At 36.8% G+C, this 22,212-nt stretch overlaps 1 protein-coding gene across 5 annotated transcripts; it reads left to right on the top strand.

Annotated features, from left to right (window-relative positions):
* The first annotated feature begins 650 nt into the window (after positions 1-650).
* On the top strand, positions 651-19,386 carry LOC107222838 (dual specificity protein phosphatase 15). Of its 5 annotated transcripts, XM_046730461.1 has the most exons (9): positions 657-1,008; positions 9,738-9,944; positions 14,575-14,691; positions 14,764-14,888; positions 15,547-15,718; positions 15,865-16,043; positions 17,139-17,339; positions 17,890-18,174; positions 19,090-19,386. In XM_046730461.1, the coding sequence occupies exons 2-8, from the start codon at positions 9,924-9,926 to the stop codon at positions 18,170-18,172; spliced, it is 1,098 nt and encodes a 365-aa protein (XP_046586417.1). In that variant the 5' UTR covers positions 657-1,008; positions 9,738-9,923; the 3' UTR covers positions 18,173-18,174; positions 19,090-19,386. The 5 variants fall into 5 exon arrangements, with proteins under 5 accessions (XP_015517842.1, XP_046586417.1, XP_046586415.1 ...); XM_015662356.2 differs by having other exon boundaries at positions 651-763; positions 17,890-19,386; XM_046730459.1 differs by having other exon boundaries at positions 657-984; positions 17,890-19,386.
* Positions 19,387-22,212: the final 2,826 nt, after the last annotated feature.

Here is a 22,212-nt window from a genome sequence, read left to right as displayed (position 1 = left end):
TTATTGCAGGTACATCTGCAGGGATGACTTTTCATTCCTGTTGCCATAAACAACATTCCCGGCTATGTTTACGAGGTTGAAGTTTGTAAGGTAATACGTAACGAAACATTGGGAAAAAATCACTGTTTTCTTATTATTACAACGATTCGGAAGGAACCAAGATTGCAGAATATGAGTATGTGTTGTTCCATTACAATCCACCGAATTTCAAACGGTTCCAAAATCGCTCTCAGTAGACTGAGTTTTACCCTCAGCACGAATAATTTCATTTGTTACAGTAACTAGAAAAATTCAGTAAAACAGGTATCGTTAAAAAAACGTTGCTAATTTCAACACGATTAATCTTCGGCGGTTTCGTTTCCGTCTTCCCAACCCTCGAATCATACGATCGGCCCCATTCACCCCGAATCGTCGCGTCCCGAACCCGCCTCACCGCCGGCGTGTGGAATTATAGTTGACTCCGAACTCCGACCCCGCGTAACTCGAAGCTCTTGACCATTGGATCGGTGTCTTGCGACGAGGAACGAGGGAAAAGCAAGGAAAACGGACCTCCCCCGTCGTCGAGGCGCCCGTGACAGGGGAATTATCGAGCGGCGCTTGCGCACCCCGGAGACTGCTTGACGCCGTCAACGCGACGTCGACCGTCGGCGACGGTAGTGATGGTTCGTCGCGCTTTGCCGTCGGTGTGGTAGGTCCGAGGCTCGTCCAGGGCTGCGTCAGCCGAAAGTCGGTGCTCCTCGGTGCCGCCTCAGCAAGCTCGCAGGTATAACCGTCCTCGTCGAATCGCCCCTTTCCGGGTTCGCTCAACGAGCGCGATGCATGCCCCGAAGGGCTGAGCTTCCGGATTCGAAGGATAACCCCGGGACCATCGTCGCATTGTCGCAGCGAGGCTCGAGCATTTGTCGAAGACCATGGCCAGCTTCTGCCGATGATTAGCCACGCCGGAAAACCGCTGCACTTTTACACGAAAAACTCACCGCAACGGTGAACACGTCTGATTTTTCCACAGTGCGGCTCGTTCACGTTCCCGTTTACATTCACGCCTAGACTATACGGACATGCATGATCCTCTAGATGCACGATTGCTTCCCTTGCCGGGATTGTTTGAATTTCTAACTCATGCAGATACGGTTGTAAACAGCGGGAAATGACGTTGCAAGGTTTACCTTTCGGGTCACTACGGATTATCGGAGCTCTGGATAAATGTATACCGGTTGCGATGGTTTCGGGTGTTGGAAAGACACTGTAAATGTTTAGGCACAATATTTACTGTCAACCGAAATTACGTCCTGTGATTTTTCACGAAAATAAGGCATATTTGCTGCTTGAATATTGTGGAAAACGGTGATCTTAGAATTTGTCGAAATTGGTTGGTGCGGACTTGTATTGTGAAATAATTTTTCCCGGCAAATTGGAAAATTCTACGTAAGATAGTGCTAGATTAGCACTGAATTGTAGACTGTAGAAGTCTATATTGCATTGAACAGTTCTGGTTCAATTTTTTTAGACTATTTTTCAATCATTACCTCGATTTTTAATTCAAGATTCGAAGAGAACGTTGTTTCACAGAGTTTGCAAATTCATTTTCAAAGCTCTACCATTATTTTGGATACCGATTACGTTCAGTTTAATTGTCAGCTGATCTTACTTCGATTTTAAACAGTTAATCATCCTATTTTCCTCAATCAATAGCCTGATATGCGAAGTTTAATTCGAAGAACACGGACTTTAAGATATCATAAAAATATCTTTTAAATAAAGTTCACCGACAATTAACCAAGTGTTGCCTACTTCGAGGTGTAACTTATAACAAAGCATACCGGCGGATCATAATATTAGTTCCCACGAAAGGTTTACCCACGTAATGTTTTCGTCCGATGATACGGAAAAAAGTTGATTGTGAAACTACACATACACTATCATGTCATAATCATACCTCATATACTTATAACACATACGGAATCATACACAGAGTCGTTTAATCGCGTGTATAATTGATATACGCATGCCGTATGAGTGCAAAGACGAAGCATCGCTATAGCGATTTTGAACGTTCCAACCTTGCCTTGAACGTGGAACGAATAGAGCATACTCAAGTTACCATATTTTCTACATCCTGTAATAAGTTTAAGTGCAGTAATTGAGAAATTACTAAACTTACAGTAGCAACAACGCATCGCGTCAATTGAAACTATCGCAACGAAGAGTTGAAGTCTTCGTCGTAACTACGCGTCATTGTCATATCTGATCGTAAATGGAAGAGAAATAGCGATAAAGCTCGAGCTTTGCGTTACTGACACAAATTCCACGGAACGACGAGCTTTCTACTTAGGGTTCCACGCTATACCGGTGTGGAAATTTCTAAATGGTCTGCAGCCCGGCTGTGTTATTAGGAAGATTTGAGTAAATAGCTGCGTGCGTGCTCGTAGACGACCATTACAATATGACTAAGCTGGGCTTGCACCAGAAGCACGCGAGTAAGCGACACGGTTCAAAATACACCAGCATACCTGTCCCTTGACTATGAGACACAGGCGTAATGTTATTCATTGTATATACGTAGCTATCCAAACTGGTCAGTTTTTGTTCATTCTCACAAACGCACACACACGAGTTCTGAATAAAATTAATGCCACGTCACAGGGTAATTTCGAGGCAAGTACACTCAGCTAATACATCGTGCGATCTTCTTTTTTTTTCAACTTTTAGTCAACTTTTTAGGCACCACACTAATGCCATCGTCGTTTAGAGGATACCCTTAATTGCAATGTTCTCTCACCCTCTTTTCTTTACAGAAGAAATGTCTCTTTTTCCCAGTCTTCTTAGCGAAGGATCTTAGTCCCTACATTTGCATTGTGAATATTGGTTTGAAGGTCTTTAAAAATTACTACTAAGCGATCCTTGGGACGGGTTTGTATTGGCCATAAGTACACATCGTTTATTACTCCATGCAAGTTTGATTTCTTCGGAGTCTCTTCAGCTTGTACCTTATCGTCTTGTACCGAAGGGTTTATTTTTACCGAAAGTGGTACGGAAAGTAATATTTGAGACCATCGTATCCGTATATCTGGCAATAAAACTTGCCCGAGGACTCGGAATTTATGTGGGAATCTTTGAATCCACTTTCCCGATTTCGCATTTCGAAGTCGATATTATAAAATGGATAATTCGGCGAGTTTAAGCTTCGTGCGAACACTTTTTTTTTTACAACTTGTCCAGTTGTATCCACATCAAAATTACCTCAACAATTGGGATTCTGATAGAAGGTTGAGAAAATATGGAAAATAGTTTTCCGAAAACAGTGCTATAGAAGCTTTTCTGCTAGGAACATCGCAATGCTTTGTGATTTCTTCGTGAGATATCTTTTCGGGAACGTTATATTATTTCGAAAACAAAATAAATATGTAACGATCCCGTCGCACAATTTTTTTTCTACGAAGAGTGTAAGCCGTAAAGTGTACAATTCAAATACTGACATCATGAACTATATTCATCCTGAAACTTGGTGAATTAGCAACTTCCGTTAGCGCGAAAATTACCGAGACGGTCGCGGTCACGTAGTTTTCAAAGCCTTTGTACATAGAGAATCGCTGCCAAGTCGGTACGTCTATTATATCGTCTTGAACTTTGATGAACTAGTTATGCACGTGCAGCTTTACACGTATGAGAACAATCTCTGAAGTCATTAAAATTACGGTACGCTTTTGCATGAAATCGGCAGGAAAAAATTTCCGAACGGTACGAAGTGACACTGAAAAATTTTGATTAAACGGAACGTGTCGAACGGAGTTTGAAAGAAAAAAACGCTTTGTTAGAAAACACGAAGCTGATTTGAAAAATCGCAAAAAAATTTCACCGGTATATCTATCTTTGCGAAATAAATGCAAAGAAGCAAAAAACACACTTTCCTAAGTGAATTGCGATTCTCCCTTGAACGAGTTCTGCGTTTAATCGGTGGAAAAAAAATTGTTGAATACCGTAATCTGAGCAAACTTATCTTCTGCTCACGCGTTGGTCTTAAGAGTAGAGAAAAACACAAAAACATATTTAGAGTGGAATGAAATCTAGCAAAAGATATAAAATGTCGGGTTGTGTTAGTTTTGGTAAACTTTTAACGATTTGTTCAAATGATCTTTCGAGCACTCAATGCGAATGTCGTGTAATAGTCTTGTTTACGAATACGAAGATCAACTTTTCTCAGTTATTGCATGGTCATGTGAGAAATAAACAAAATTGTTTCCAGTGTATTGCACGTGATTTTTCCGGGTTTGAAAAACTTCCCAAGGGGGTTTTTGATTGAAGGACAGAAGAAAATGATCATTTTATTCAGCGTTTTATCGTGACTAAACTAATCGACGGAACAGAGCGAACCAAACCGCATTTGAAAGCTGCGGCTTTTCACTTTAAGTCGCACACAAGTTTTTCAAATCGTCTCAAAAATTCAGTCCTGTACGTCCGTTTAAGAGGAGCTCAGCAGAAAAGGATTGTTAATACGTTAACCACGTTTCTAAGCAAACGCAATATCCGAAGTACAAAAAACAAGACGTTTTAGAATCAGCAATAAATCCTCTAGGCTTCCGTGGAACGGATTTTTGATTGGTCCTTTCGTTTTTGAGAAATTAATCAAACACGAAATCTGATGAAAAAAGATGCAGCTACTTATAAACCAAATTTCAATTGATCAAAAATCCGTTTTGTAGGAACTTAGAGGATACATCGAAGGTTCTGAAAAGTTTTAGGTTTTCTATTTATGATATTCTGTTTGCCAACAAACGTGGTTGCCGGTACGCCAACCGTTTTCTGAATAGCTCTACTTACAACTAAACGCACGTACAGGAGTCAATTTTTACATAATTTAATTTTGAAAATTTTCGTGTTTCAGAGTAAAAATTCGTAGCGTTCTAATGTCTTTTGGTTTATTCAGTACCGTCCATGAGTCTAGTCACAATGAAACTTTGAAGACAACGATCATTTTCTATTGCTTTTACCTTAGAAGCCTCATCATCAGCTTCGGGTGTTTTTTCTCATTTCGAAGAAACTCACCGAGTACGAAATTTTCTTGTCTTTCTAATTGCGAGGTGCGTGAAATCAGAAGTCAAAGCCAAATTCCAAAACTAATCTTCACGAAAATAAGTGCATGGTTTGAAGAATGTTTAATGGAAATTGTAAACATTCAAAAATACACACCCTGCTGCTTCCATGGAATATATGAGCATCTTGCTAGATCACTGTCTTAGTAAATCAATATAAAGTAAATAAGAATCTGTTGGATTAATGTTTTTTTTCCCCGATTTTATACTAGAAACAGGACATGAATTTTTACGAGGTTGAAATAAGTAACGTTAACGTCACGAAATCTCGGGAAAAAAATCATTACTTTTCAATTTTAGAACGACTTTCAAGGAGTTTGGCTTTTGAAAAATATGGGTATATTTGGTTTTTTACCAAAAAGTCTAGTATCCGTTACTATTCTTTTTCATTACGATCACTGTTGCTATATTTTCTTGCGATTGTTGCGAAAATTTAATTCTCGTGCAACAATAAATTGACGTGAAAGCCGTATTCAACTAAAAAAGTAGAGTAAACCTCAGAAACTGATTGTGCGTTGCAATTACCAAAAAAGTATCGACGATAGCGCAAAATGGTTACGTGTACCTCGATTTTCGTAATTCCAACAATATTAAAACAGTTTTTTTCAACGACACCTGTTTTACTGAATTTTTCAAGTTCCCATAACAAATGAAATTTTTCTCAGTGTAACGTTACGAACTTCAACCACATGAATTTTTTGAGCTCACAGCGTTTCCAAGATATTGCCAACGCTCCGGCTTGGTCTGTAAATGTAAAACATCGTATTGGCACGATGATAAAGCCGAGTCAAAAACTGGCCGTAACAGTAGAACTTGTACTGTATTTTATCGTCTGTTTTTTTAACGGACCCTCCGACTCCGCTTTGCGCGATTCGTGCCACTTGTTTCGGTTCGTATGTACAATACAACACGGACACTATATTCGTAAGTGGGTTCCAGGGTATTACCTAGCTGTTTGTTCTGAGAATCCTCAACCTCTGCTTTTTCAACATTTTTACAGTGCGACTTGACCCCACCTTAGTGTAAATATTTGCCTGTAAATCCATATATAGATTTTTATACCTACATTTCAACACCAGCATCGTCAGCAGACGGGCAACGAAAGCTACGTTATGCAAATATTTAGCGGTACGAAACGTAGCTTTGGTTCCTTATCTGTTGGCAATCAGCGGCAAGTTTAGCCGAAAACTCTTGGTATAAAAACTGCAACAACTTTATAGCTATTCAGACGAATTGTTCTGATTCGTTAGTCGGACGTTCTTTTTTCGGAAAAATTCCAGTTTTTCACATTTCATTAGTTTTTCATTGAAGCAGAATGTTACGTAGTAAGGAAAAAAGTTGTGAGGCGTGCCAAAAAATTGCGACTATTCTCTTATGTTTTGTGTAGAAGCATCCAACCGCAATAGTAATGACGATTTTTTCCGATTTTTTCCGCGACTTGATTTAGCGAGTTATGACTTTTTCGAAATCTTTACTTTGGGAAGTCGCTTGTTTTTCAGTCGATTTTAGCTCGTTACCGAATAGTTGCACAGAAAATTTCTCTTAAAAGACAAAAATTTTAGGTCCTGAACCATCTTTCAGGAAAATATTTTCATTCAGTTTATTCCCACGCTGGGAGTTCCAATTTTCTCGAAATATAGATAAGAAAACATTTTAGGGTTACACAAAACTCCCTTGGCGATTTTTTTTTTTAAACTCTCACAGAAACTTGTATATTAATACAAGATTTTGATGACCACAGAAAAGATGGGCCGACGTTCTGTTTAGGAGTTATGACTATTTTCATTTCGTATTACTGCCATTATATTTCCAAAAACTCTGAGGAAAAATCTTGTACGAATATACAAGAATTTCCTGACTCTACGAAAGTTTATCCGACGTCAAGTTTAGAAATCGCAAACATCTCACGCTCTGAAAAATCTAAGAATAAGACATTCTTTCAAATTTTATGTCTGATCAATTTTTGTCCGACAATATCTGGAGAATGAACGAAGACTTCAGCCTCAATCAAGGGAGGTTTTTTTTTTTTTTTTGTTGATTATTTTCTTGGATTAGATGTTGATATTTTGTTAATGTTTTCAAGTTATTCGATTAACGAGAACAAAAAAAAAAAAAGAACTAACGGAATTTTTGATTTTATCGCTCACGTAGCTTTTGATTTATTTTAATAATAAAGTAAAAAACAAAACGGTTCATTTTTTATCGTTGCATAAGTTCGAAACATATCCCAGCGTGAACTTTTGAGACTGGCTCCACCAAGGTTAGCAAAATTAACCGTTTGTTTCTTTTTATTAACAATAATATTGGATCATTTCACTGTTCTAAACGTTTCTTCAAAACTTTAAGCATTTAAAACTCTGTAATTAATTTCTCCATCCTAATCGTGAGTTAGTAAAATATGTTGTTAAAACACGAATGTAGCAGGCCCATTGTTTTTTTTTTTTTTCTTTAACCATCTGTCATTTTTTGACCGTATTTAGCCGGCTACGTCAAAAACGAAAAATTGGCTTTCCACACACTTAAAATGTCACTTGCATGTTTCGTATGCACTGAAAACAGGGTCTGCAATTCTATTCGTTATTCTACCGAGTATAATTCAGCCGAGTCCGAACGAAACATCAATAAAAAAATATATGAAAAAAGGATCGAGACACCCGTGATTTTCTGTATTAACAGTTTTCCATACTATTAACATTTACGTTACTTTACCTACGTTACACATACAGCGGAATGAAACAAAAAATTTCTCATTTTAAATTCTTTGAGAGACCGAAATGATTTCAACCTTAAATCAAAAGCATATAATTTTATTTTCATTTTGAACAATTTCGTATTCTCAGCTTTTTGTAGAGAATGCAATAATTTCAATTCCAAAACTTTATCTAAGACGAAAAAATATATATATATATATATATATATATATCTTCATATATATTCACAATACAAGTAGATTCGTTTGTATTGTGTTTTCGTAAAAAATAAAAAAAAATAAAAAATGCTTTGAACCTTTATTTTACGTCTCATACATATTTTGAAAACAAATATAAATTCCGTTTACTGCTTTGCTGTTTTCTCGTGTAACAGATGTTTTATTGAAATATCAGTGTTGCATCTATATATCCAACAGGAATTTTGGAAGGCGAGACTTCTTTTCCCGAAATTGGATACCCAATCCCTGGATTCACTGTACGCCGTGTTTGTTTGCTATGGAATCTTTATATGCTTTATTATATTACATCTACCAATAAGTCTATGTCGGAGATTTTGATCCTGCACAAGTTTATGTCAACAATTTAATTGCGTCGAATTTTTATTGAGTGGTAACCTCGTATTTCTGGTGATGTGAATTACGCACATTCACATCGCACTTTCGAAAAATCCCGCAGTCATTTGGTATCGGAGGTAATTTTACTCCATCGTAAGATGATAATTATTTTTTCATCGATCATCGATTTATTTGTACTTGTGAGAAGTTTCACCCGTTTAAGCTTCAGATAATTTTAAGTTAAGAAACTGTATCAACGTTTTCGTCTTTAAAACGTTAAATCAATCATTATTGATTTTTATGAGGGAAAAAAATAAATAAATAAATAAATAAAAAATAAATCAATTTCATTCCGTCAGGATATTTGTATCGTTTCGCTTGACGCGCTTTACTGGAGGTTGGGATATCGATCTGAAATGTTAGAAGAGTCCGCCGATCACATCGCAGGTGTTCAGGCTTGTTTCTAAACGGCCTGCATTTCACACACATACACACACAGGTCTATAGGATGTACATAATTGAATGGAAAATAATGTTTTGTTGGAATTTATGTGTTAATACCACGTCAACAAGACTGGTACGCCTGCGAGATAGCTGCAACATATGTAGGACGATTTGGTCGATTTTTTAAAAATAATTCTTCTATTGTTCAGATATAATTTTTACATTTTTATCATTTTCAACTCAAGTTTATTCTGCGATTTGAAACAACTGTAACGGGACAAGTATAATATCGACATTGTTGGATAAAATAAAAATCGAAATGTTACAGAACTTTTTTTTATCCGTTTTTGGTTTCCGATTTGTTTATATTGAAACATCAAGAGGCATAAGAGAGACGCTTAACCCTTTCAGTCACACATTTTTCAACTCAATAATTTGGCCTGAATTTTGTTCATTGTAGGTTTTTGGGATCACTGATCACGAATCTGAAGGCAGAATCTGATAAGTTCTAAATCCAATACGGCGGATTTAAAATCGCAAAAACTATCAAAACTCGATGATTCTGGCTAAAAGTTGTTACTCAGGATTTTTTGGGGTTATGTAAAGTACACTGAGAAAAATTTAATTTGTTACGGTAACTAGAAAAATTCAGTAAAACAGGTATCGTTAAAAAAAACTGTTTGAATATTGTTGGAATTACGAAAAACGAGGATTAAAAATGAAAATAGTTAAGGACCGAGCGGTAACCGGAACTAAAAATTTCTCTTATTGTTAGTGTAAACTGTGACAAGGCTAGGACATGGATTTTTTTGAGATGATATTGATGATTGTGAGCATCCCACTCTGACCGAAAGGGTTAGAAATGAAAACCTGGTTGCGTTAAGGAAATCGATCATTGTAAGATAAAGTCAGTTAAATTGATGTTACATCTTTTCAAGGCTTCGGAAGCTGCTCCTATCCCAGCAGCATCAGAAGGGTGGAGAGGAGCCATGAAAAGGGGTGACAGTGAGGCGGAAGGAAGTTCTACGAGAGCTGGCAGGAAGCGAACAGTTACGAAAACAACGGATTGATGGCCTCCCTGTATCTCTACACCGTAGCTATTCGTTGCTTGGATTCTAATCGCCATGGGGAATGGCATGAACAAGGTACCGTGATACACACGAGCAATCGATTCGTGTCTTGTAAAGTGCCGTTGTGCAGTTTCTTTATCCACCAATTTGCCGTAGGAATGAAATTGTGAAGAAGCAATTTGCTTGGAGAAGTAATGAAATAGAGAACTGCGTTCTACGAGAAAATTTTCGAAAAAGTAATGATTTTTAAGAAGAAATCAGGGATCGATTGCACTCGTAGGATGATGAAGAATAAAAATAAAAAAGGATACGTAAGAGTCAACTCGATGAAATACTTCAGGTTTATTTGCGGAAAATACGTTATTCCGTGCATTGGTTTCTGTTTTCCAGTGGATTTAAATATGAGAATAATAACGGAAAAGTCTAAAGCAGGATGGGGTTTTAAACAAATTCAAGTCGCGTACATAATGCTGAATAATTCACTGGCCTGCAATTCGAACGCAGTCCATTTACCACTGGAATAGTGTTGTCGGTGAGAAGCTCACGCGGGTTCTTTTAAAGCTGAATAAATGGTCTTTCAGCTTTTCGCTTTACATTGCACCATACGTTTGACTTGAGAATATTCAAACTCCGTTGAAATGTATACCCGTGTGTAATGACGTACAAGGTGGCCAAAAAGAAACGTGTTTTACTGTAACTCCGAGCGATGTAATAGCCGACGAAAATCGTTGTGGAAGCTTGAAAATTTTTATAAGAAAATTAGGTAATATTAGCGATTCAGGCGATAGCAGCGGCTTTGTTGCTCTTGATATTTGATCGGTCTTAGTAAGATTTGATGCCAACGACCGTCGAAGTAGACGTAGTTTTTCGAAATTGTCTCCTGTCATTTATTTCATCGACATCTTCATGATAATACATGACTCAAAAAAGCAATATTTGCACGAAGAATTCGATTTTAGTTTTGTTATCTAAAGTTTATCAAAAAAATATTGCTCAGTTTGACAGAAATTTTTATTTTTTATTTTTTTTGCCCTAGTGGGAACAAAAAATTTACGAATAAAATCGTGATTATATTAAAAACCATCCCCCTCCTAGCAATAATAAAATGGCATATAAACTGAAGCCAATGTAACATAGTCATGATTTTATTCGTAAATTCTACATTCCCGAACATCAAAGTTCACGGAAAAAATCAGGGCAACAAATAAAATTCTTTTTTTTTTCTTTGTTGAGCTGTGTAATACTTCGAGTCTGTTGTGTGCTTACATTATTTAAAGATTGTTATAAAAATACTACAACGTGAAAGGTATTATTCTTGGTTCGAATATACGAGTATTGTTTGTGGCGGTTATTACAATATTTATATCTATTATACAGTGCATTTCCTAACACAAAATATAATGAGAGGAATTGACTTTCGCAGATTTGAGTAAACATTGTGAAAAAGCCGGTGATACAATCGTCGTATAAACGGCTTTAACGACGTGTATCATATTTTAATATTGTGTACTCGCGAATATTATTGTAAAGAGGAAATTGCGATATCGCATTTCATTCGGAAAGAAAAGAAAAAGAACAGAGAAATTGTGAGCCATAATCTAGGCTAACGAGTATATAATAATCGTCGAATGCGATATCCAATTTTATTTGACTGTAGAAAATCCATTCCAAATGAACAAATGGCGACGGTTCGACAACACAGACTGATTTGCAGTGTCGAAAAACTGTGCAACTTATTCGGGGAATTCTTATCGATTAATCGATTTGAAGTGGTATAGTATGTAGATTCGTACGGCAGTGTTTGTACGTAGCATTTACCAAAATGTTTCACATTCAAAATAAAAAAAATAAAAAAAAAGAAAAAACAAGCATAAAATAATAAAGCGAATTCGTAATAATCTAACGTCTAAAATCGTGGCTCACGAATGTAGAATAATGGATTTATATCGTACTGATTATAATACCGGTATATCATGCATTGTCGCATTAATAAATAAATGTAATATAATAAATAAATGTAATAAATAAACTTGCAGGTAGAACGAATTATATTAGATCAGGTTAAACCTCCGAATAGTTAAGTTCCATGTAATTCGTATAAATTCGATCCAATATCCTCAGTTTTACTGTTGATTCCAATTGCAAAGTCGAGAAAAATTAGATGCCTGCATAAAAATGTAATAAGAGCATTGCGATTTTCATAAGATTTAATTGGAACGGAATTCGAAACAGTTACTGTCGATTTTTGAGAAATTCTGCAAAAACAAAAGAGAATACAAATAATAATACTGTTTCTAATAATTAGATACCACTGTAGAAACTTTACGTTCATCGATTGGTTTTCTTAGCATTTTTTTTTTTCAAAACTCGACTTTCAAAGTTAGTGAACCTCAAACGTGTAATTTTCCGATTTTACGTAGAATTTGTTAAAGCTTTTTCTCTCGGTTATCTGGATAATTGTTTATCACGACACCCGAAGCCTTGCAGCAAAATTTATATATAATAAATAATCGTAATACGTGAAACCTTTTCTCTGATGTTCAGTCCAAAAGTTTATAAGAATTCTCTACTCGATCGTGCTTGAGCTGTCTCAAGCAGTTTTTCACTATTTATAAAACTCGTAGAGTTCAGTTTCTATTACACAAATTCCGTCCCTGGAAGTTTTCAATATTTAGAGTAAAAATTATTCGTTTAGCGTGAAATGGAAAGCCTGAAAGTGACGCGAGCATTCAGACGTACCGTGTAGATATATTTTCTTTCCGATCAAAACGATGCTTGACACGAAACAGAGATAATGTAACGTAGCCGCATGGGTATGTATGTACATAGGTGAATACATAGAGATGCGCCTAAAGGATTGTAATACCCTCGGACATGACATGATACCCGGTGTATTAGGCGAGCGATCGATCTCAGCGATGAAAGTGATAGTATTATATATGCCGTGGCCAACTCTATACTCACATAATGTAACCCCACAGCAAATATTGTAATCTATCTGTACTATACGTTATACCATACAGAGTACAGGTATATGTTTGCAAATATCATGGCTGCGCGATATTCAGTAGATATCAGATCGCGCAAGTATAACCGGCCTCTTCACCGTGTCATAAAATATTGCATTAATCGAGTTTATAAACATATAAACATTTGCTATTTTTGCGCTATGCCGTCGGAGGATCAAAGGAGTAGAATATTATGTTCAAATAGATCGTGGTTTCAGACGTATAAAAATTGGAACATGTAACAGAATAATATACACTGAGAGAAATTTTTAGTTCCGGTTACCGCTCGGTCCTTAACTATTTTCATTTTTAATCCTCATTTTTCGTAATTCCAACAATATTCAAACAGTTGTTTTTAACGATATCTGCTTTACTGAATTTTTCTAGCTACTGTAACAAATGAAATTTTTCTCAGTGTACATTTTCATTTTTGCAAGTGTTCTTCGAAGCTTTATTCATAGGCATCACGAATTTATTTTTGCCATTTCACTGTTCGAATGTCAAGGGATTCGAACATAGCAATCCAGGTGAATAACGAATGAGACTATTGCGTGAAATCCGAGACTCGACAATCGAGTTGATTTTTAATTCCACAGGGAAAAGAAACACACGCGCATGCATTATACGGAGATAGAGGCTTGGCACAGTGTCGCGTGTTCGTGTCCCGAAATAATGAACCTGGAATTAAACAGCTCGGTGTTCGTTGGATTAGGTGTTGTTATTTTTTAATATTTTCTTTTTATTTTCTCAGTGCACAGCCAGCCAAATTTTATGCAACTTCTAATTATTAACGAACCCCTCGAAACGGCAAAACCAGAGCAACCCGGGTCAGGGTGATTATAATTAACTTTATTACAGAATAAACATAATGCTACAAAGCGTTGGTTAAAAACATCCCAGTAGGAACATTTTCAGCGAAACGTTGTGTGGGTACGAATATTTATTTCTGGTGCAGAAAGTAATCGATGCCTTTCGGTCAGCGACCGCGTTGATTTATATCACGCGTTTTCTTTTATATTCCAGAGGCGTCGGGTCGTTAGATTCGGTCGTTTTCAAGACATTACGATAATATATAAATCTCAGACTGCGTGGCAAGCTATTTTTCAGAATTGATCAAAAATTGCCGAGCCAGGTGAAAGTAGCTGTAATTTTTTCAGCCAGAAAATTTGCGTCGTTAAAAGTGATGTATTGTAACATACTACGCTATGCCACACTTCAATAGGTTTTTCCTGTAAAGAAAGACGTACAAAATGAAGTCAGTCCGCATCGCTTCCCTTCATTAGGATTCTCTTGACGATAATCACACGCGGATGAGTGGCAATTAATAAAAAACTTAAGTGAAGTTACTACAGCCAATGTAGAACGTGACATATCATACATAGTAAGTTCATATCATGGACATATTGTCCGCGATGATCGTTAGTGATAGACAAATCATAGAGTGAGAAAACGAATCTGATTTCTGAAAATCAGGCCCCGAAAACAATCTGAAATTTTTTTAGTCCTGCCGTAGTACGCTATTCATTAAATTATCCGAAGCCTGACTTCAATTGACAATTAAGATCGAAGACAATACATCCGTTCTCTTTTCCTTCCAACGTAAAAACGCGGACTTGAATCATTAATTTCAAGTGATAAGCAAGTACGCGGCTAATGAGTAGAGTAATTAACCTCTACGGGTCCTCTTCATATTTTAGGTCTTACCCGGCTTATACGTGGGCAATTACCGGGACAGTAAGGATGCGGCTCAGTTGGAGCGCTACGAGATCACCCATATTCTTGCCATCCATGACGCGGCAAGGCGTTTACACTCCGTAAGTGAAACTGTGCCAAGAAAAGTGGAGGCATGACCTCACACAATACGATTGATGCTTTTCTTTCGGCAGGACAAGCACTATCTGTGTATTCTGGCAGCCGATACCCCCGATCAGAACTTGACCCAGTACTTTCCACTCTGCAATGACTTCATCCATGCTGCTCGACTTCGTGGTGGCAACGTCCTGATACACTGGTAACTATGACCATATCTCTGGTCTTGCTTTCGACTATTCGCAGACTTGATGATCGTTGAGATCCTCGTTATAAAGGGTCTCGATGTCATTCTATTTCTTTTGAATGTATCTTGATCATTATCACCTAAAAATTATGTAGTTGCTTTGAGGCCGTGACCAGTATCCAACTCTCTGATCCTTTCTGTAGTCCATGTTTAAAAAGACTGCGGTTAAAGATGTTTAGATGAAGGGAGGATCTTCGTAAGCATGTCACTGTCCAACACACTCGAACATTGTCTGCGTTAAAGAGAAATAATATTCGTGTCTAACGTACTTGAAAGATGGTACAATGCTCATTTGTCACTAAAGTGACTTCAAAATCTAAAAAGCAAGTCTCGCATATCATCTGATTGACTCTCCCGATTCACGAATGAGTATATTTTCTTCTTAAAAATTGTTATCGTCTCTTGGTACTCTTGAAGAAATAGGCACTTGCAAGCTCCCTGGCAGATCCAGGATTCACAGATATTCTCTGAGTGTGGTTAAACAGTGTGAAAAATCGCTTTACCCTTTTGTAGTAAGAGTAAACGTCCCCGAACAATGTTTAGTTTTTCTTCGTCTAATGTGTGTGATCTACATCAATTCTGGTGTTTTGCTTCTGTTCTCTTCTTCCGACAGCTTAGCGGGGATGTCCCGCAGCGTAACAGTAGCCGTAGCTTACATCATGAGTACCACGGATCTCTCTTGGAAAGAGGCACTAAAAGTAGTTCGCGTTGGTCGTGCGGTGGCGAATCCTAACGTTGGTTTTCAGCAGCAGTTACAAGACTTTGAAGCCACTCGTCTCCAAGAGGTGTGTGTACATTCCATTGCTCTACGTTCGGTATTAACTCCGCACTATCAGGCTTGTCTCAAATGTACCGCTGGCGATAGCATAATCCCTGTTATGCATAACAGAACCCGTGTCGGTGTGATATTTACTTCTCATTTTCGTTACAGGAACGAAGAAGATTGAAGGAACGATATCCCAGTTTAGCTCTAGCCGCATCAGACGCAGAAATCTGCAGGGCTGCTCTCTGCAACTATGAGAGTCTGGCACTTGCGAAAGAAGTATGCGAGGGTAAGTGTGCCATGGGGCGCACTTGTCCAACTGGCCTTTGCCGGCAGCCATCCAAAAGGTAAGAAAAACGTGTTTCACGCTATTTATGGAATGGTACTAAAGTCAATTTTGGCGTCAAATGCGTAGAAATAACAAAAGTGATACGTTGACAGAGCACAGCGATTGAATCCTGAATCTATAATATCCCCCAAATTTTATATCAGTTAGAAACTTTTTGGGGGTCACTAAAGATTTTAGATGTGTCCAAAAATGATCAAATATTCATATTTTTTTAACATCAATTTTGTCTCTCACGGTGGCAATTGTTTTTGTATGTAAGAAAATGATATCCTAAAAATTTTACCTCAACATAAAAACTTTTTAAAAGTCGCTGACGAATGTTGCATTGGATGTTTTCGAGGGATTTTTAAATATTAATATTACGACTCGATATTTTTTTTTTGTAATTAATTAACATATTTATGAACCAAAATCAACAATGAGACGATAAAATATGTGTAAATGTAGCATGCCCAAAGAGGTTTAACTTACGATATCGGGGAACTTGATGCCGAATACATGACTCATGCTCTCGGCAACTTTTAATTGTCCAACAACAAAATTTCGAATCCAAAAAAATGACCTTTCTGTCACTTTCTTGCGCGATTTATAATGATCGTTATTTCACGAGTGTACATTGTATTCGATCTGAAACAGAGTGTCACAATTATGGTTAATAAAAAAGTACACCATCGTCATTATTATACCTCCACTTACTAGGATTAGACTGATTGTGAGTACCCTGATACGTAAAACGGCTTCTGTCGGATTTGGGTTTCAATTGGTATCGCCAACTCATAGATAATGCTAAATTTCCATTGGAAAAAAGTCCATAGGAAGTCATTGAAGCGTGATTAGGCACTATAATAACATTAGTGGGTAGGTATCCCAGTAAATCAAAACGAATTCGAAAGAGTCAGGATGTTCTTAGACATCAAACTAAAATCTTATGACCACCCGAATTCTTTTCAATTCTCTTCAAAACAGTTGATTTGAATTATTGTCCATTCGATCAAATCCCATTCTTTGAAGGCCAATTCGTTTTGGATTACTGGCACAATGCGCCTGTGATCAGAGTGATCGTATGACAAGATTAGCATTCACTGAATTGCAGAAATTTGAGGAGAAAATCTTCCACCACAAGTACGACTAGCCTGACGACCGGAAGAACACCACCACACTCTCCAAGAATGCTCCCGTCGGCGCCACCCTCACCGGCCTTTCCCAGATCGGCCAGCGCCATCCCGTCTGGTCAACGACCTCGTAGTGGACCAGCGGGTCTGCACTCTTATACAGGATCTGCACCCCCGTCTAGGTAAAATTCTCAATGTTCAATTTATTTTCCAACACTTAAGTGTAGAAACTTCTGAAAAGTCGCGTGATCGATTCGAATGAAATTGTAGAAGACAATGAAGTATCCGATAAAGATGGGTCATAAATTTTTGAAAATCTCTCGAATTGCTGTCACGAAATGTTCAACGTAAACCCAATTTCAGAAAAATTCATAATTTACGGAATTTTCCAGGAATCTTCACAGACCCTGGTACAGGACCTTTTGTTTTCAATTTAAACATTATTATACGCGTATATTTTGTCAAATATTATACTTGTGAACCGGGTATTCTATTTCGAGTGTGATGGTCAATTAATTCAGGAACAATAGATTTTATCGGCAAACGTTCCATACGAAAGTTACAAGATGAGCTTGAGCTGATGAAAAAAGTTGAGCTTGTTCTTTCATTCGGCTAGTTCCATAAAAGAATATGGAGGTACTTATAAGAAGACCGATGCCATAATTATGACTGCGAGCGATGTAAAAGATGCATGATTGCGAGATACTCTCCATTCCACATGTTCCTTTTCAGAGCCATATCTCGCGTGGACTTATCCAGCGCCGTTGCATGCAGCAGCAGCAATACCAATCTGTCGACGGTTGGCAGAACTGGGCCGGCAAATTCGGGAAACAAATGGCGCTTGCGCGCTGGATCAGCTCCTGTCACTCCCAGAGCTACTCCACCGTCTTCTCCTCAACATTGGCCACGCTGCAATCCCGGTAACCTTCAGGCCAATCAGCCCCGACTTCCGGCCTCGCCGCAGCCTCAGAAGCGGGATCTGGCCGACAACGAGTCTCAAAATAAGATAACGTAACGGTAGGAATACGTTGTTCATTTGTTCACCCAGCGGGTTGGGATCGTTAGGTGACAAACTGATGAGACGAACTTCATTAGATTATGCATATAATGAACGGATGATGTGAAGATACATAAAAGTAATACGGCGCTGAGATCAGCTGATTATTTTACAATTGCGCTAATTGCATAAATATCAAAACGCTGAAAATTCATACCGCGTGTATGACGCAAGCTGTTAGCCTTTCGGTTTTTTACGTTGAGTCAATGTGGCGTGAAAAATATGACAACGCAGCTTGGATAATATACCTAGGTATACCAGGATGGTCCTTGAAAGGGTAATGTTTGAATTTTGACCGGTGCGCCCCCCAAGTCAGTTCCGGATAATTCACAAATAATTCCCCAATTTTTTCAGATTCTTATCTCAACTCTAACCCGTGCCCTAAATAGGGTGGATTCCATTCAGCCCTTTCAGAGGCACATCCAATCTAACGAACGGATTTAGATGAAATTTGCTACAGGGGGATTGCTTGGGCCACTGAAAATTTCAAAATTCAAAATGGCGGATCCAATATGGCAATATCAAGCGAATTTTGGGATTTTTATCCACCATATTGGATCCGCCACTTTGAATTTTTAAATTTTGAGTTCACATTCGTAATGGGTGACCCAAGGAACCCACCTATGACAAATTTCATCTAAATCTGTTCGGTAGATTTTATGTGGAAAGCCACCCTCTTTGGGGTACGGGTTAGAGTTGAGATAAAAATCTGAAAAAATTGGGGAATTATTTTTGAATTATATGGAGCCAATCTGGGGACGCATCGGCCGAAATTCAAAAACGACCTTTTTAAGGATCACCCTAATATATGTTATATATACCCTACCCGTATATATTCGACGATCTGGAAGCGATGCGTATTCTACTGCCTGCAGATGGCGTCTTTGTGTGCGTTGGGTCCCAGAGGAAATGACGAAGGATTTCGAACCTGATCTTGAATGAAGTCAGTGATATAAGATTGATGACTGAGTACAGACAATTAATATGCAAAGAAAAAAAAAAAAAAAAACATTCTGGCCATGCTGAACCGTCCAAAATAAATTCGAAAGAAAAGAAGAAATAAATAAAAATCGTTTACACATAATCGTATTACTGGAAGATCGATCGATTAAATCCGAACGGAAAAATTGCCGAGAAGAAAAATAAAAAAAAAAAAAAAAACCTTACTATTTGAACACGTTTACACAAAATGCATTATTCGCATTGAAGTTCTCATTTATAAATGTTGTTATTGCACACATGAAAAACCGTACACACGTATATTATAAATAATGTATTATACATATTAAAATAATTGTTGGAACGGAAACGAAGGAAGAAAAAAATAAGGAATTATTACGAGATATAAATTTTATAGAATATGTTGTTGTCAAAATACTTACCGTTACATAAATATGATATGATAATGGTAGCTAATTATCATTTTACTTACTGATTAAATTGTTAATTAGATACTCCTTGCACAGAGTCACCGACACAACGTTGCAGAATTTTATGTGCACGAGAAAAATTAGTTATTCTGTATATAAAGTTATCCCCCACCAATGTGTACTGCAAATATACAATATGGGCATTTCCGCCAATTACATGGCAATAATCCGGGATGAAAATTTGAATTGTCTACAATTTTAAACTAAAATGCGCACTAACAATAAGATAGAAAAATTGACGACGTTTTAGTCATCTACAACTTGCGATCCTCGATAATTTTGAAATGCAATTTTTTAATTTTATAAAATCGACTTTTATCCACGGACTTATCTTCGTTGCTGTCGGAAACGAATCGTGGAAAAAAAAATGTCCGTGATGTAAAAAACTCATCTTTCCGCGTAGATTATTTTTTTCAACGTAGACACGTAAGAAAAACGTGAAAAACACGATTTTTAGGAAAATAAGGCTTTGTTTTCCATAGTGCGCAAATTTGAATTGCATTTTTTTTTTTTCAAGTAAACTCTGAGTTTATTGGTATGAAACGCAAATTTCCGAATTGGGGTGGCCACGAGGACTCGCGTGAACTACATTTGATTTTCTTATGCGCATGGTAGCGACATTTTAATGGTTGTGCGGTTTGGAAATTATGTTGAAAGTATGACGACAATACTTGAATGAAATACAGATATGAGAGAGAAAACAATCGAAGATGTTAACGATAAATAAAGAATTAAAGAAATGCCTATGACAAAATTGTCAAAATATTAGGTTTTGTTTGTTTTAGATGGCAAAGATACGAAAGATTTCAAAGAGACAGCCTCGAGAGATTTTAAAGCTAATCGACGTAATGAAAACTTTTTTCGTCATTTCATTGTTTTAGGTCTATATTACCCTCACGAATTATTTCAGATTTTTATGAGTGGTGTACCATATCGAAAATGACGATTTTTGCACTTTCTTGCCACTCGTTTACTATTTGCGACCATGTCTTGAGAAAAAGTTGTTTGTATAACTATAGAATATCGAGATTTGCCTTTTAAATATTGCTATGCATAATATCCAGTCTCGCCACGCTGGATATGAGAGCTTTGAGTTGATATAATACCTTATTTGAGGTTTAAAAATAATAAGTTGTTGCAATTTTTTATTTTCGTTTGTTTTTTTTAGTTTATCGTCAAGTCAGTTATATTTTCTGCATAAAATGTAATACCGGTGATAACTATGAATAGGATTGAAATAAGATTTCATTCTTGTACAAAAGTCGTTCGTGACTGCATGCCATTATGGAATATGTTATTAACGGTAATTAGCCGTCACTATTTTGGATAAATACGTGAGAGAAATTTTAAGATAATCGCTCATTCCCTGCACTTTTAAATAAAATCAAATGTAGCTCACGTGACACTACATCATATTTATCTCACTTTAAAAATTTCCTATTGAAAAACTCTCAACTTTCAGATACATAAGAATAAAAAAAAAAAAAAAAAAATTTCACTACGCATTATGGAAGAGAAGGTACGGTTTATAAAAATCGTATTTTTTGCATATTTTCGAGTGTCTACGTTTAAACAAATAATATATTCGACAAGATGAGTGTTCTTCAATACCAGGAGTGTAACTTTTCATAATACGTTTCAGGCAGCAATGGAAATATAAAAATTGACGAAAGCATCCGATTTTGTATGAATAAAAAATTTCATTCCGAAAATTTAGCAAATACTGAGTCCTGGAAGGCTAAAACTTCGTCAATTTTCCTAATTTAGTGCACGCTTTAAAAGATCTAAAAAACAACATTCTTATCGTTGACCGTATTATTGGTATATAATAGTTGGAAATGCCGATAAACAAAATCGATATACTATATATTTTTAGCGTTAAGCCGTTTAAAGAAAGAAAAAAAACTGTACAACAAGTACTATAAGTAAATTTTTAATTTCTTGCACAAATTTTGAAATTTAAGATACGATGGCAAGAATGTTATGCGTAATGCGCGCAAATATAACGGAATGGTGTAAATTCACTGAAACATTCAGTGAGGCTAGATTGTATTATAAAAAATTTATTGTCTCTTGTTTTCTAGCTGACGACCGATTTTTCTTGTTTTTGTTTAGAGAAATTCTGGTTCAACAACATAAAAACAAAAAACTTGTGTCGATGATATTTTATGGCTCAATGCTGTTATTTTGTTAACGAATTTCTGCATTTCTTCCAAGTTCTGTCAGACCTACTAAAAGTGTTTGAAACCACGTCACTTTCACAAAAATGCAAGCTCAAATTACACTGTATAAAAATATAGAATTTTCTTTGGTAAGAAAAAGTAAAGTGAAGTAAAATATTTTAAACGCATGATTATTGTCGAGGTCTATGTCATTTGTTTGAAATGTGTTATAGCGAAGATCAACTATGGATTATTATCTTACAATCAGTATTCAAGTATAAATTTCCTGGGCAGTGATTCGGAAATACTGCGTAATAAAAACGAGGTTTCTCATTCTAACGAAATCGAGATCGGATAAAAGTTCGGAAGAAAGCTATTATAAATTTGTGATAATTTATGAAAATTC

This window comes from Neodiprion lecontei, chromosome 2 (assembly GCF_021901455.1).
Source record: "Neodiprion lecontei isolate iyNeoLeco1 chromosome 2, iyNeoLeco1.1, whole genome shotgun sequence".
Taxonomy (NCBI): Eukaryota; Metazoa; Arthropoda; class Insecta; order Hymenoptera; family Diprionidae; genus Neodiprion; species Neodiprion lecontei.
This window is presented reverse-complemented; position numbering and strand designations above follow the sequence as displayed.

Coding starts and splice junctions, on each gene's coding strand:
- LOC107222838 (XM_015662356.2), top strand. CDS start 9,924: ATGGGGAATGGCATGAACAAG. Junction 9,945..14,574: donor TGGGGAATGGCATGAACAAG/GTACCGTGATAC, acceptor TTCATATTTTAG/GTCTTACCCGGCTTATACGT. Junction 17,340..17,889: donor GGATCTGCACCCCCGTCTAG/GTAAAATTCTCA, acceptor GTTCCTTTTCAG/AGCCATATCTCGCGTGGACT.